Source organism: Pezoporus wallicus, unplaced genomic scaffold (assembly GCF_028554395.1).
Source record: "Pezoporus wallicus isolate ANWC-B61680 ecotype Strahan unplaced genomic scaffold, APGP_CSIRO_Pwel_v1 contig_4309, whole genome shotgun sequence".
NCBI classification, from domain to species: Eukaryota; Metazoa; Chordata; class Aves; order Psittaciformes; family Psittacidae; genus Pezoporus; species Pezoporus wallicus.
In genome coordinates, this window is record NW_026638191.1 from 1,602,745 (window position 1) to 1,618,195 (window position 15,451).

Below are 15,451 nucleotides of genomic sequence, written 5' to 3' on the forward strand. Positions count from 1 at the left end.
TAAAAAGCAGCAATGGATCTTAAGAACAGATTCCCATAATTTATATACGTTCAAAATTTTTGAGAAATCTTATTTGAATCTTTAGAGCATTACCTCCACTCGAAAGAAGATTAAAAGCAAAATCATTTTAGCCTACTACAAAGTGTGGGGCCATTCTTCAGTTTTCCGCACTTAACTGAGAGCACACAGGGACTCATGCCTAACTAGTTTTACTTATAAAACATGTCAGACAGACACTTCAAACCTTGAGTGACCTCTGAACAATGCCTAAAAGTCATTTAAGAAGCTTGTTTGGAAACTTCCAGAAGGCCTTAGACATGTTCTTCCTTTATCATTATGGTGCATTCCTGGTATGGAATTTATTAGACCATCTCCTGTCCCATGTACACAGTAACAGAATGAAGAATCTGCTTTCCTCTTCAGATCTTGATTTAGACCATGACATTACTGGCTTCAAGCAGCCTAAACATTACGAAAGAGGAACGCTTCAGACTGAGCACGTATAGATGGTAGCTGCTCCTGACAAAATTCTTCAGAAGTATTAACAAACCAAGAAAGGCTCTAATTAGATTTCTGTTGAACCCAGTTGGTTCTAAACAAGCTCTATTGGCCTGCCTGCAGGTTTGTCCATTTTTTGGTGGGTTTTCTTGTTTGCTGTGGGGTTTTGATTGTTCGGTTATTTTTTTTAAATGCAACAAATAAATGTACAGGTTTTCCCTAAATGGTCTGAGTTCAAATAGAACAATGTTAGTAAACCAGGGAGGAATACCAGCATACAAAAGGAAGGTCCAGCTGTGTTTGGATTTATCTTCCAATGTATTGTCTACTTATTTTACGTTGTTTTCAGTGCTTGGAATACATCGTTTCCATTTGAGGTTCTTTGGATGCCACCTTATGCAAAGTACAATGCCCAGGAAGACTGAAGTACCTGCTGACCCACTGGAACAGCCCAGGGTACAGTAAGCATAGCAGCTATTAAACCAATGCATTCAACTGCAGACCCCAGCTTTGCTTTCTGGCTGGCTGCAAACTCTTTCTGGCACTGCAGGCAAAGTGGAGAACAACTCCACATTGTGGAGAGCAAGATCTGAACAACTGAAAGCATAACACATAGCTCTGACAAGTTCCTTGTTGGGGTTATCTGAGGCAGTTGAAGAGATTATCTGTGGCTCTTGTGCCACCCTCATGATGAGGGCGATGAACTGTGGTGGAGAAATAACCCCCAAGGCTGGCAGCAAAACTGCTCCCCAGTCCCATAGAGATCTTGACTCAGCTTTGTGGTGTTGAGCGGATGACAACAACAAAGCAACAGCTTTTGATTTCTGTGAAGTCAAGGTCAAAATCAGTTTCCATGGAGCAAAAACTTGACCTTTTGGTTACAGCGGTGATCCTTTACAGAGCTCTGCTTTCCTGTTGAAGAACACAATAACCACTCAAGTTCTTTGGGCACTAACACGGAAAGAAACCTGCAATGTATGCCTGGAGGTGGGAGCATCCTTCAGTAGCTGCACTGCGGATGGAGAATAAACGACCGTTGCCTTGAATGTCTTCAGAAAACAGACATCTACCCCTCTGATGTGTTTGGAAAAATAATGATTCAGACTCCGTTCGGTCTCAGTCTTGTTTATGTAGCTGAGAATAATCAGGTGTTAAATTAAAGAGCAGGGCAGCAAGTTCTGCTCACAGTTTTCTCATGTACTGATAATTGCAGCAAGTTCCAATCACCAGCAATGTCAAAAGTACTTTATAGATCTTCAGTGTTATTTGGTCATCTTTCTAAATCCCACCCTCTGTGATCATTATCTTCAAGAGCCTCTTGTATCCACGTTTATATTTTTACTCATCAGTGCTGCTTACAAGTACCTAATCACGCCACATCCTGCCTGCAGTCACCTTGCCCCTAAAGCAAATAGCTCTGTACTGGCACACCACATCAAACTGCAATCAAACAAATGAATTAAACATTGCAGCATCAGCCAACAGAGTGACAAAATATATGTAATTCATCCTTGGGAAAAGTGGTTTCTGTGCTACAGCACGATGCAAACCTATCTCTACATAATTTAAAACCTGAGTTTGTATTTCTGAGAGATAGAAGAAAAAAGAACAAACTGGATTCTTCCCTTTACCCCACCTGAATAATTCTGGATTTTAGACTGAACAGCTATTACTGATATCAAGCAGATAATCAACTGTAACTTTCAAAGACCACATCTCCAACTTGCTGTGCTAAGACACAAACAAAGTGTAGACAATGGGTACGCGTTTCCCGCACCCTGTATTATGAAAACCTGAACAACTTACTTCTGTTGAGAACACGATGGATGGCTCTTCACTGACCATTGCAAGCAGCCTGTCATTGCATCTGTTAGTCAGCCAATAGACCTGGTAAGCCAGCTCCTGTTCACCTCTATATGAGGTGCCACCTTCAGTTTGCCACATAGGTATAACTCTGTATAACTCAAAGCACTGCTGCATATACAGTATTATTATAATAATATAATAAAAAAAAAGAGTATGCAGTAATTCCATAAAAGCACATTAATTTTAGTGTTTTATAGTCCAAGTACATGAAATATTGAATATCACCAGAGGATACATTAAAAAGTGAGACTCCTGTTCTGTTGTGAAGCATTCATTCCCATTAGAAGTAATGGAACATGTATCTTGACAGTATTATTAAATATATATTGAAATAATAAAAAAAAAAGCTAGTTTGAATTCCAGTTAGGTCTAAATAACCCATTTAGTAAATACACTTCCCCTCTTGTATATAAATTCTTTGGAGGGATTGCTTTCTTACTGTAGGCTTATTTTCATTGGAAAAAAAAATCATGTTTTTTAGCTCTAGATCCTACTTCCCAAAGGGGTTTCAGCTCATGATCAAAGGGAAGCGCCTGTTCACCATCTTTTCAACATGAAATAGTTCATCATTACTGCTTACCCAAGAGTACAGGAAAGATCACACTTGATTAGGAGTGACTACAGATCCTGATCTATGTCAGCATCTGCTTTGGAGGAGGGATGGTAGCACTGTCACCCAGGAGGTAGGGTATCGGGGGACAGATTTGTAAAGCTGTAGAGTCAGCTGGGATGCAGAGGCCAGGTCTTGCCTGATGCTGCCTTTTTGTTTTTCTGGTTGTTTCAGCTTTCTCTCTCCTTGAGGATGAGGAATGCTTTTCTTCTATGCTGCAAAATCTTCAAGAAAATGGGTCTATTGAACTGTTTTGTTATCATCTTCCACAACAGAATTAACAGATTGTAGGTCTAGCTGTAGAATTACTTAAGGCAGCAATTCAAATCTGGATTCTTTCCTTTAAGTGAAATAACTATTTTTGGTCACAGTCTGGTGGCGACTTATGGACTGTCTTCTACTTATTTCATCCCTTAATATAGTGAGGCCTCTATCACCATAGTGCTTTTAAGGGTAATTTTGTAGGAGATCATAAGCAGTCCCTCCTTCATTCCCCTTCTTAAAGGGCCCTCCTTTAGCTATATGCCATTCCTGAACCTAAGCCCAGCTGTCAGGGCAAAACGCATGGTAGAACTGTTTTGCAGAAGCTGTGATCAGAAAACATGGAACTAATTGGTGCTTTGAATTCAGGAATGTCTACAGGTCTTCTAGATTTGCTTAAGCATAACTTGTCCAGCCCTTTCCCATATATGCTAAGTCCCTTTGTGCATTCAGAAATATTTGATATCTAGTTCTTGTGATAAGCATTCCTATGGCATGGCCTACTAAATAGAGGAGCGACCTCTGAAAACATGAGTTTGCCACTCATGAGTGACATAGGAAAACCACTCTTCTGCCTCTGTTTTTGTCCTCTCAACAACACACCAAATCATGACCATATTACATTTATTATTACAAAAACACTTCACATTTTGTAAGAAAATGCATAAGAAAATGGTATCTTCTTTAAGTTCAAAAGAAATGGACCATGTAATGTAAGAACATGGTTGTGAATTGTGAAGGTTTCATCTTAAGTCTTGTCACCCAAGGTCCATTCCCAGCTAGTGAGCAAACATTTGAGCAATCTCACACTCCATTAACAATAACCTCAGCTATGCCTAATTCCCTTCATTTTGTACATCATGCAAAAATATCTCTTTCTGAATTGTTTTACAGCTGACAGTTAATACTTTAGCAATTACAGCTCTACGTATGCTCTTGCTCTGGCTACCAGAAATCCCAGTGGCAGATATGCTACTCAATTTTGCCTGAGTTGCTTTAAAGTAACATCTTGAAGACTTTAGTTACAGTAATTATTATAACACACAGAAGTTAAATTAGTATTTTCTAAATATAAGGTTATGAAACAGATCACACATTGTGAGGGTAAATAGCCAAATTAATATGGCATGTATAAAAAAAGGCTTAAAACCTACTTAAGTCAGAAGCAGCGGTAGATTCACAAAAGCACAGTTGCCTTGAATTTTAAAAAGTTCAGATTTCACCCCACATTGTGAAGAAAAACTTGGGAAATGGGCTTAGTAGTCAACATTTCTATAAGAAATACCAGTCACCTTTCATTGCATTGCAATACATAGTGATGATGGTGACATTTTCTTCCCCCCTCCATCTCGCTGCTCTGAGATACTGAAAGGGATGAATGTATTATGCATATTTTGGTCATTATACACTATTTACTTACTGCAATGTGATTAGTGACCTTCATATATTGCTTGTAAAAATCTTCATTATTGGATCTCCATCAACTACTAAATGTAACCAACTGTGGGGAGGAACATAATTTATACTTGGTTGAATGCAGCAACACTATGTAATAATACAGAGAATGTAAGGAAGAAAATGAATTTCTAGATGAAAAAGCAGGGACAACTTTAGAATTCTAGAATGCATATCCTTGAATTTGACTTGTTATATCTATCTCCTTCTGTAGGTATGAAGTAGACTCCACTTGTCCCTGAGTTATTCTCTCAGTTCTTGTAGTTCAGTATTTGCATTTTTCTACTTCATAAATTCTTTTGTTCTTTTCTTAACAGTATCGGGTCAAAACACTGGCTGCATAAAAATAGTGAGCTTACTGTTCAGGGAAACAGACTATAAACTTGATATTGTTATACTGATGAATTCCATATATTAAAACCTGGAACATTCTGTCATCTCTTTCCAATGCTGCTATTCTGCAAATACCTTTAGTCCAAGAGGTAACATATTTTCCAGGCAGAACTGTAATTTTTAAGCTAGTAAGGTCTTTTTAAGACTTTGATAGTAAAAGCTAGAGTGGGATGTGTTGCTCTAAGACTTAATATAGAATGGATTCTCTTTCTATTACCTCAATAGCATAATAACATTGAAACATTACTAGTACAATTACTCTCAATTACTGTAAAAGAAATATATCCCTTGATGAAATAAAGTAATTGTGCATTTCTCAGAAACTGTGTGATGCTCATTTGACATTCCTCTAATGAGACAAAACCAGGAAGACCAAGAAGTCATGTAATGACAAACTACATGCACGCTTAGGAAAAGTCACATATTAGAGATGTTATTGTACTACTCCTCATGTCTCTCTCCTTTTGTAGCGAGCATCATGGTTAAGTATAAATGGACTTTTTATTTTTCTTATAGTATCCTTCTCCACTTGGACTGTGTATCCCATTTCTGAATGTTTCTTCAGAGTGTCACTGCACTAACAGATCGCCGATGACTTCCATGGTTAAAACTGTTCTCATTACCTTTAGTCAGTTTGTCACTGTCCTGTCCAGGAGTTGTTATCCTGCTGGGTACAAGGGGGTAGTGGCCAGAGAAAGGTCCTGCTGAAGGGTCTGTAGCAGTAGATTCTTCCTCTGCCCACCTATTAAAGAAATAGTAGCCTTCTTCAGGAGTCTGTTTCCTGAGATGATTCACGTTGGAGGTTGACAGCCTCTGACTTTCTGCGTCCCTGTGAGACACCGCTGCTGCTGCTGGATGTAAAAATGGTGACTCACATAAGTGGCTGATGTTTTGGTCAAGATCATCATTAGATGTAGGTGATGTCACAGGTGTACCAGAAGTAGGTTGTTTTCTTGATCTCAATTTCTGGATTTCAAGATCCTGTTGCCCTTTAGGAAGTTTGTCGAGTTGCTGTGCCTTCAGAATCAGAGGTGTTCCAATGGTTCCTCGCAGAGCAAAAATAAAGAACCTGATGAAACAGGAAAATAATGGATTATTTTACTAGAGGGTTCCTTCCACAATCTGCATCACAGAACACAGATCCAGTTGCTAATTTTCCATTGCTCTACAGGCATCTAGTAAACACCTTATACCTCGGTTGACTCCTGGATTTAATGCAACATGTAAATATACACCTACCTTGACCTGTCAAGTCAACTACATGTAGATAAATAATAAATTATAATAGAACCACCTGATTAATGAACACTGTAAGAATGATGCACAGAAACTTATCAAGAGATGCAGTATTAGAAGAGGTGGAGTTATATTTATACTGCTAAAAAAGGCTAAAGAAGGGATCTTGATTCGATATATATTATGAACCCAGAAATTTAAAAACCTTGGCTTATGTATTTGCTCAGGAGGCAGTAAAAACCAGAAAGTGCCCTACCTCCCGTCTGCAGAACAGAGAACTTATGTAAGCATATATTGTGAGCAGTGAGAAAGCACACAGCCTCTCTCCATGTTGTGTCAGTTTTGTCTGAAAACCAAGTCTCTTTCAAAGCATCTTTTTAATAGGATTTGACCTTTACATAGATGGCCTCGATATGCATTTTAAAACAAACATGGGGACTCTTTGAAACTGTGTTAAGAAAGCTGCTGTCCTCACATCCTGCTGCTAAATGTATGCATAAATAAGTATAACAAGATTAAAAAACCTAACAAGCCAAACAAAGTACAGAAAGGTCTTTTAAGGCAATGGGTTTCTCAGGCCTATCTGCACAAGTAGGAGTGGATAAACATATATCTGGTGTGCCTGGGCTCAGGCTGGTTAATCCCATAGCATCTCAGGACTGGGAACTGTTCAGTTGCTAATTAGAGTTGGGCAGCTAAGAGCACAGCCACAGAGAGATCAGGTCTGGCTGTGCAGATCTGGTGTGGATCATATTGTCCTCTCTCCCCTCAAGCTGTCCTCTGTATCTTCTGTGCAAACTGCAGGTGGACCAGACAGGAAGACAGAGAAGGGACGAACTGTGTATTTCATCCCATGAACTGCTTTCATTTGCTTCTGCCCTTCCCGCAGCCCTGCAGAGTGTGAGACCCAATTACCTGTCAGGCCTTTGCAGTGCCTCCTGGCAGACCACAGCCTGCCTTCCATAGCTGGAGAAGTAGATCTGGTTCATATGTTGAAATCCTCCAGAGACACAGTACTTTCCCTTGCCAATGAATGAACATGATATTCAGAACCCTTTCTTCTCAGACTTGAAAGCTTTAATACCTAGCACAGTGCAGTTGGAGTCCCAAAATAAAGTTCAGAGGCAGTTTTGAGATGTGGATGCATGAAGGATGCGCTCCAAAGTGCTCCAGGAAAAGCCTGTGTGCAGGGAGGGCACAGGCAAGCTCCCACCAGGCGCCTGCACTGTCTCAGAAGTGCCAGCTAGCGCAGGATGCAATAGCAAAAGGGAGAGCCAAGGAGAGCAAGGATGTCAACAAAACATCTTAGAAGCTTCTTAGAAGTAAACCAGAATCTCAAGGCTCCAAGGTTTCTGAAGGAGACAGGGAGCTGGCAGTGTGGTGAGATGAACAAAGTGAACTTAAGTGCACTTTGACAAAGGGTGGTTTCACCGCTGCTGTGATACGTTGACACAACTAAATTATAGCAGAGATACTCTGTGAACTGAAGGACTCTGCAGAACATAATCTGGTGTACCTACATGAAAGAACTGTAGTTCTCCAACTTTGAAGATAGGAAGATACAAATCTTTAAGCTCCGTATCCTGCTGAGACAGCAACAATCTTAAACTTGCTGAATTCCTAAAATGGAGATAAAAGTTCTCCAACCACATGTTTGACATAGCTCTCAGTAGAAAGCTCAGGGTCTAAAAGGACAGTGTGAATAAGGGCTGATAGGAAAACAAAAATCACACAGGGGCAGAACAGACTGGGAAAGGATGCCCTTCCTAGAAGACATGAGACCTATGTGTTATTTATCCTGACCGGCAGTTATATAATGTAACCTGTAATCATAAGAGTATCTCAACTCAAAATGGGGAAATAATAATTTGAAGAGAAATATTACCTGCCTTGAAAGGTTCCTGTTTAGACAAAGTTAAGGCTCAGATTCTAATGCCTTAAAGCACTTGCAGAATCAGACACTAAAAATATTTTCCTGTTTCTTCCAGTGCCAGTGTGCTGCACTACGTGACAATTAGGATGAGAAGGACACTAGGAAGACAGTGAAACCAACCATTTCTGTCACTGCCCAAGGACAAGTAGAGATTTTAAATAAGTAATGAAACTCAGACAAAGCATATCTGCTTAAAGAATGTTATGGTAGCAAGTATTAAAAGCAGTATGGTTACCACATACATACATAGGAACAGAATTGCTGTGTTTTTCAAACAACCTTTCTCAGCAACCTATCAAAATAACTATCCCTCTCCAAATAGTATTCAGCCTCAGTTACAGCTATCTTTAACCTACCTGATTTGTCACACAGAGTAAAACTAAAATTCTGGCTGCAGAAAATTATTTAATATATAAACATGTTTTTTAATTTGGTCTAATAATGCACTATAATGTACTTAGAATACATTCTGTAACTTTCAAAGCATATAGGACTATTTCAAAGTCTCTAGTTTTTATCAGCTCAACAACATTGTGTTTACAATTAGGAACAATTACGTAACAGATTTGTACTGGTAAACCTTGTTAAGCACCCCAGAAAGAAAGGTTTTCCTGGTGGGAAAACAAAAGCAATAGATATAAAGTTATTCTTTAGGGCTGTATAACTGAATAAATTGATGGTTCATGAACTGGAAAGTTGAACTCGGGCATCTGACTTCCACACTCCTCACCTGTCCCTGTGTAACACATGTGCCCAACATACCACATATCTATAACACAGCGTTAGTGCTATTTCACTCAAATGCCTACAAACTCACGAAATGAAAATTGAGAGGAAAGCAGTGCATCATTCAAACCTTGGCAAGAGTGCGATGACGGGGGTAATAAGACACAGCAAATAGAAGGTGGGGTCTGAAAGCTGTTTCTCCATAATCCAGTAGGGATTGGTAGGAGGGTTGCAGAGCACACAGGAGGCATTGTAGATCACAGAGAAGACCAGGTAAAACGCCACACTGCCAATCATCGTTACCAAGTGGAACAGGGTCTGCAAGCAGAATGTGCAAAATGAGAGTGATGATTGTGACACTGACTCGGGGTGTAAGACAGGAGGATATAAAGTCAGATTAGAAAGAACATATCCAATAGTGCATCTACCACCCACTTTTTCTGACCCGGAATTCAGGTAGATGGCTCTAAAACACAATGTCTATACAGTATGCTGTGTTCACAACAGAAAAAAAGTAAAAATGATCAGGACAGGTCAAACACGTACCCATGTTTTCATTTCTAGAGCCTGGTGCAAGAGAATGGTCAGGAGGGAGACAGTATTCATAGGGTTTCCAAAGGAAAACACGTCTATGTCAGAGTCCTCATAGGTCTAGAAAAAAGGCAGATAGACTGTGATGAACCTTGACAATTCAGAAGTGAATTTATCTGTTGTTTTTTTTAAGGAGAACAGGAAAATGAGAATATTAATGACCCTGATACTTACCAAGTAAGGGACAAAGAAGCAAATGAGGCTCTGATAGAAGGCATCCAACATTGTAATAATAAAAGTTGATAGGTTGTATATCTGTAGGAATTTACAGATAAAAGTCATTATGATGGGAAACACATCTCCAGGCTGCCCTGAAGACATAATTGCTGCCTGTTTTTCTTATATTCATACTACTGATTCTAGATAACAGGTCTCTCTTCATGAGTAAATGGCTCCTGAGCAGCTGATTTAGACCAAACGCTTATCTGTGAAAATGCATTTTCACTGTGTTAACTGAAGACAGACCTTGACTAAAGACAGACCTTAGGAAGATTAGCCAGTCAACTAAAGGTCTTATAAGCTGAATGCCATGAATGTTCCCCACCTCCCCAAAGGATCCCATTCCTCAAACATTTTTCAAACAAAGCTCTTACCAGAGCTGTAGAATTGGTAAGACTTCCTGTCAGTACTGAAAGGAAACATCTATTTTATACCATTTTAACTTGATTACTTGGCATATTTATACTTATCTAGTGACCTGTGTGACCACAGCTCCTGTGGAGCAGGGTACGTTATTGGAGTGACAAAAGGCTGGACTCATGTTTTTTTAATGCAGACAAAATGCCAAAGCAACAACAATGAACTCTTCAAAATGGTAAAGAACATATATTTTTGCACATTATGTGAGGTCCAAGAGTTCCTAAGAAAAATGACAGAAAGTCCTAAAAGCCTCAAATTCTGCACTCTCTTGCCTTGGTTTTTCAAACCATCATTAAACACAGTGTAAACCGCCAGTGTTCATCAGTGCCAAAAATCACAGTCCAGGAAAATGAAAGTAAATATTAGGAGAAAATGAGCAAATTCCTAAGTACCCTGCAATTTTAAACTCCGATAATTTCAAATTTTGCTCATTAACAATCTCATAATTTCATATTAAAAATATTAAGGCAATGGGGAGTAAGTGCTACTGTACTGTATTTATCTGCAAAACCAGGTATGTATGTCTGTATATGTGTCCTTTTTGCAAACATATTTATATCAGGCTGGTTCTTGAAACCTCATAGGCAAACTGGGGTAAAAACATGTCATATTTTCTGGGGGTTGTCAACACTGAGTAGTCACAGTTAAAAAAGTAACTAAATGAAACAGTTCATGCCTGGAACAGGCTAAACACCAAACTGTGACAAAATCCTTTATGCATCAACAGGTGTATTTCTGAGTGTGAGAGCAGAAAAAAAGCCAGTCAAGTTGGTTATCCATTCAAGTCACTTTGCTGTAATCTTTTAGCAAGCTTTTCTTCTTCAGTAGGTTGAGACTGTTCAAAGCACCAAATCTGAGTAGAGTTTAATCATGGACCAGCTAAACTATTTTATCCTAATTAGTTACATTTCTTATCCTGTTTTCTCCTTATGCCTTCACTGAGAAATTTTCCATCAATATGGTGTGTACATATATATATATATATATATATACATACACACACACATATTTGCTCCATCATCTCTTCTTCAGATCAGAAACACCAAACAGAGGGCTAGCACATCACTTATTAAAACGCAGCACACTGGTACCAAACTGGATTGCTCTATATATTTAATGACAGAATAAACCTTCCCATTTACATCTTCCAACTATGGAACAAACACCCAGCCTCACTTCCAGCAGGCAACTTCAATCATATGTTCCTTAACAGTTCTTCTGACAGCCACAATTATACCTGCTTTTAGTGAACATCAATAAACTAGAAACCATAAATGGATCATTTGGTTACAAATAAATCTATAATTCGCTCCTCACAAAACCAAGACACCTGCAGTCCTTTGGCTTATCAAGCAGTTATTTCAGCAATCAAGACATACCTCTGAATTTTGTCCATTCTTATACAACTCTGGCAAACTTAGAAGTGTTTCTGCAGAAACATCTCTATCCAGGACTCCAAAGAGAAGAGGGGGCATTGAGGTGAAGAAGAGATTGAAAAAAATCATCTGCCAGTAATCTATCATTGTGCTGCCTGAGAACCCACAGAAGAACTGGTACCAGAAGAGCAGGTTGACATAGCTCTGTGCAGAAGCAGATACAAACACAAATACAAACTCTTACAAACCGAACTGTGATTCCCCACACGAGCAGAAGCACATCCTTCAGGCTGATATGATTTCATTTCTCTAGGCTGTGGGAGTTTTGAAGCTGCACCTTTTCTGGGGCCTCTTTTACATCCACTTCTTTTCCCTACACTGTTCCTAGCTGTTACAGCTGATCTGGACTTTAGTTTGTAATGCACAGATGATCTATGTCTCTCATAGTTCCACATATGAGGTTTATGTAGTACACTGGTTATTAACAGAGTCTCCCAAGAATATGTTATTTTGGTTAAAGGTACCATCAGGAGACAGCTCTGCTCTTTATTTCATAAAGCAGTATATCCTAAGGATGGTCTTCACACTGATCCACTGTGATACAGCTTTTTAAAAGCCATTAGGTTTCTTTAAGAACGTATCAGAGAATAATTAAGCAAACTGTTCACAGCTCTGAGCACCAGATTTTTCAATCCTTTTGCAAACTGGTTGTCCATGCAGAATCAAAGGTCTCCTGTGCCGTAATGGTACTGGGGAGATAGTAGAAGAGCTGCACCCCCGTCTAGAGAGCTATTTTGAACTATCTTTTGAACTCTAAAAGGATGCCCAATCAAGAAAAAAGGAGTTTCCATTTTCATTATAAATGTTAAAAGTGATAAGAAGCAATCTTTATTCAAAATTATATATATAAAAAAAACCAATCCAGATACTTTGAATTCTAAATAGTCTTTCATGCTCAGAGTATATTTCATGTCAAATGGACTTGTTTGCACAGTCTTGTAGAAACTGTATTACTATCAGGTTTTTCCACTTTACATTATTCTTCAATGCACAACTCATTTGCATATACATTAAATTTTTAATAAAAAATGCCAGATATGACCACATCATTACTTGCAAGTGGTTCCTATCAAACTAAATGCAGAAATTCAGAGGTTTCACAGGCAAACAATTCTTAGTGCAATGTCATCTTACGTATTCTGGCACTAATAATCTGCTCTTCCTTATGCAAATTTTATTTTGAGGCTCATGGGTATTATTAATAAAGTTTCTTGAGCTACCTATAAAAGTTACTAAGCCTTGAGTCCTTTTCCCTCTGGAATAACGCTGTTTCAAAATACATTTAGAACCCATCTTTTCCTTAGTGTTTTATAAAGCACACTACTAAGAAGGAGGTAGCATGTTATAAACTTGAAAACTGAAGAAACAGGAAGTCTAGCTTCATAAAAAGTAAGAGAGTATAAGCTGCAGAAAAAAACAAACCAACCACCCAAAAAATCCCAGCCCTGGATTTAATCTTTGCTAGGATGGAAATTTCCAGAGTCTGAAGAGTCTTACCACGTTTTTGTAGAAAAAGTAAATCACCATCTTTGCCAGGCGAGCATAACACCAATGTCCATGGACGAGAAGCAGTTTTTTGAGGTGCTTAAATCGGGATATTGCAAAGTCGCTAGCCATGACTGCCTTTGGTAAAAAAAAACAGAAGTTAATTTACAATATGTTTTTTCCCTATCAACATAATGAACATGGATGAGGAAATGATTTCCTACTATTGAATGTTGTAGAAAAAAATCCAAACCCAATAAACCAAAACCTTGAGAAAATAGTTGGAACTTCCTATCTCTGCAGAACTGTCTATCTTAGAAAAATGACAAAGAGGGATACAGAAGAAGGAATCTGCGGCAGAAAACACTGAAAGACAATAAACAAAACCTGGAAATGTTACGGCAGAGAGGATTCAGAAGCCAGATACTGACCTAACACTGGACAGGCATCTGCTAATTTTCCAGGCTTATGAGCAAACACACGCTTGTCTGTGCATGGTAATTGTTGGCTCAAAACTCTCTCTTTTGGCTGAACCCATAATTACAAACTGCATATTAATTTATAACAGTAATGATGTCAAACTGCATTTTTAAGATGACACTCGAGTATAGGGCTTCTATGAAACTTCATAAGCAGCAAGAGACCATCTGACAAATGAGGAAAGGAAATAAATTGAAGGCATACCTGCATGCCTTCTTGGCCAGATATCCCAATACCAATATCAGCTGCTTGAATCATACTTACATCATTTGCACCATCACCTAGAATGGGAAGATAGAAGGGATCAATAAAGATGCAAGAAAGGGTGCTCGATATGAAATGCTTATATGAGAAGAAGGAAAACCCCTTAGCTATGCTGATAAACAAAGGCTATTCTGTACTGCCACACATCTTAGGTTTGAGTTACTTAGGGTAACTCATCATCGAGCAGCAAGCAATCATGACCTCTAGGCTCTGATCTTGATTGGAACATCTTTTCCAGAAGACCTGGATCCACCAGGGCTAACCCCAACATTGGGACCACCTGGGTGGTGGTATGGACACCCCGACACTATCTAGATCTGCATTGTTTTGTATGTTTGTGTTTAGTGAACTCCTTGCACTCAGAAACACGCTTTACAGCACCCTACTTCACTAAATTCTCTAAATCATGTGATAAATTTAATTGTTGCTGACAGTGTAACAAGACAGTTTCAGAAGTTATTCTGCTTATTTCAACTTGCAGCAATGTGTTTTATACCTAACCAAATTTCCATGGAAAGAACAGCCATGGTTGTTGCCTGCTATGTGAAGATTTTGAATTAGGTTAGCTGGCAAAACACAATAAATGAAGGGGAAGGCTGAAACCCTGTATTTTGAACTCTAAGGCAAAGCAAGAAATTTGAAAATACATCAGACACTTCCTTTTCCATTTGGTCCAGAGAGGTGCATTTTTTAGTTTTAAGTCATAAAAATCAGTTCTGTAAGCATTTTAGTGGGAACACTTACCAAAAGTGAAGCATGAAACTTAAAGCATTTCACATTATTTGGATGTGAAAAGCAAAAGAGTCTGTGTTTAATACCACTCTTGGGATAACTCTGTTTTTATCAGTTCGGAAAATCTGACAGGAAAGAGCTTTATGAAAAGGCAAAACAGTGACTACTACTGACTGCTTTCCACACCCAAAGGAATGTGAACATACATTTGTACTGGTGAACATGAAAGGTACTGCTGGGAGATTCTGAATTTGGAGTGCCTTTATCTTGCTTAAATGGGGGACAGGATTGCTCAGTGAAAGCTGAAGAAAGACTTTTATGTGGCTTTTGATCGGGAAAGAGTATTTAATGCTGGTTTCTCACTGTATCTATCTGAGGCACAAAGAATAGCTCATACACTATATTCCATACGCTTCCATAACTCATAAGGAAAAAGCTTCCCCCTTTCTCCCGAGATTCAGAATGAAGGTACCTATCGACAGGGTCATCACGTTAAGCTGCCTCCGGACGAGCTTGACCACCATGCTCTTCTGAAGAGGTGTGGAACGGCAACACAGCACTGAGTGGCAGTGCTTCGTCAGGGTCAGGAACTTCTCCTCCAGGCCCCCCTGGAAGATGACGCTCAGTGTCCGCCCATCAACCACCAGCCCAAACTCAGGGCTTGGGGCCTCAGAGGCTGCAAAAGATGCTGGGATAATGCCAAAAAATTTCCTCCGTGGTTTTTCTACCTCATAGTTCTTCCTCACCTCTTCCAAGGTTAAATTCAAGAGAGATTCACAGGTTTCCTGTGAGAAAACAGAAGTAGTTCTAGAAATAGTTATCTCCATCTCCCTTTACAGCACAGCA

At 39.1% G+C, this 15,451-nt stretch overlaps 1 protein-coding gene across 3 annotated transcripts in view; it reads right to left on the reverse strand.

Moving 5' to 3' along the window:
• Positions 1-3,842: 3,842 nt before the first annotated feature.
• The window catches only part of ATP10B (ATPase phospholipid transporting 10B (putative)), a 55,276-nt gene continuing 43,667 nt past the window's right edge, over positions 3,843-15,451 (reverse strand). For all 3 annotated transcript variants that reach the window (XM_057409839.1, XM_057409838.1, XM_057409840.1), the window contains 8 exons: positions 15,078-15,390; positions 13,814-13,890; positions 13,142-13,267; positions 11,588-11,788; positions 9,744-9,824; positions 9,525-9,629; positions 9,109-9,296; positions 3,843-6,152 (listed from right to left, as the gene is read on the reverse strand). In XM_057409839.1, coding sequence (XP_057265822.1) covers positions 5,645-6,152; positions 9,109-9,296; positions 9,525-9,629; positions 9,744-9,824; positions 11,588-11,788; positions 13,142-13,267; positions 13,814-13,890; positions 15,078-15,390 — 1,599 coding nt within the window. In that variant the 3' untranslated portion in view covers positions 3,843-5,644. The remainder of the gene's footprint in view (positions 6,153-9,108; positions 9,297-9,524; positions 9,630-9,743; positions 9,825-11,587; positions 11,789-13,141; positions 13,268-13,813; positions 13,891-15,077; positions 15,391-15,451) is intronic.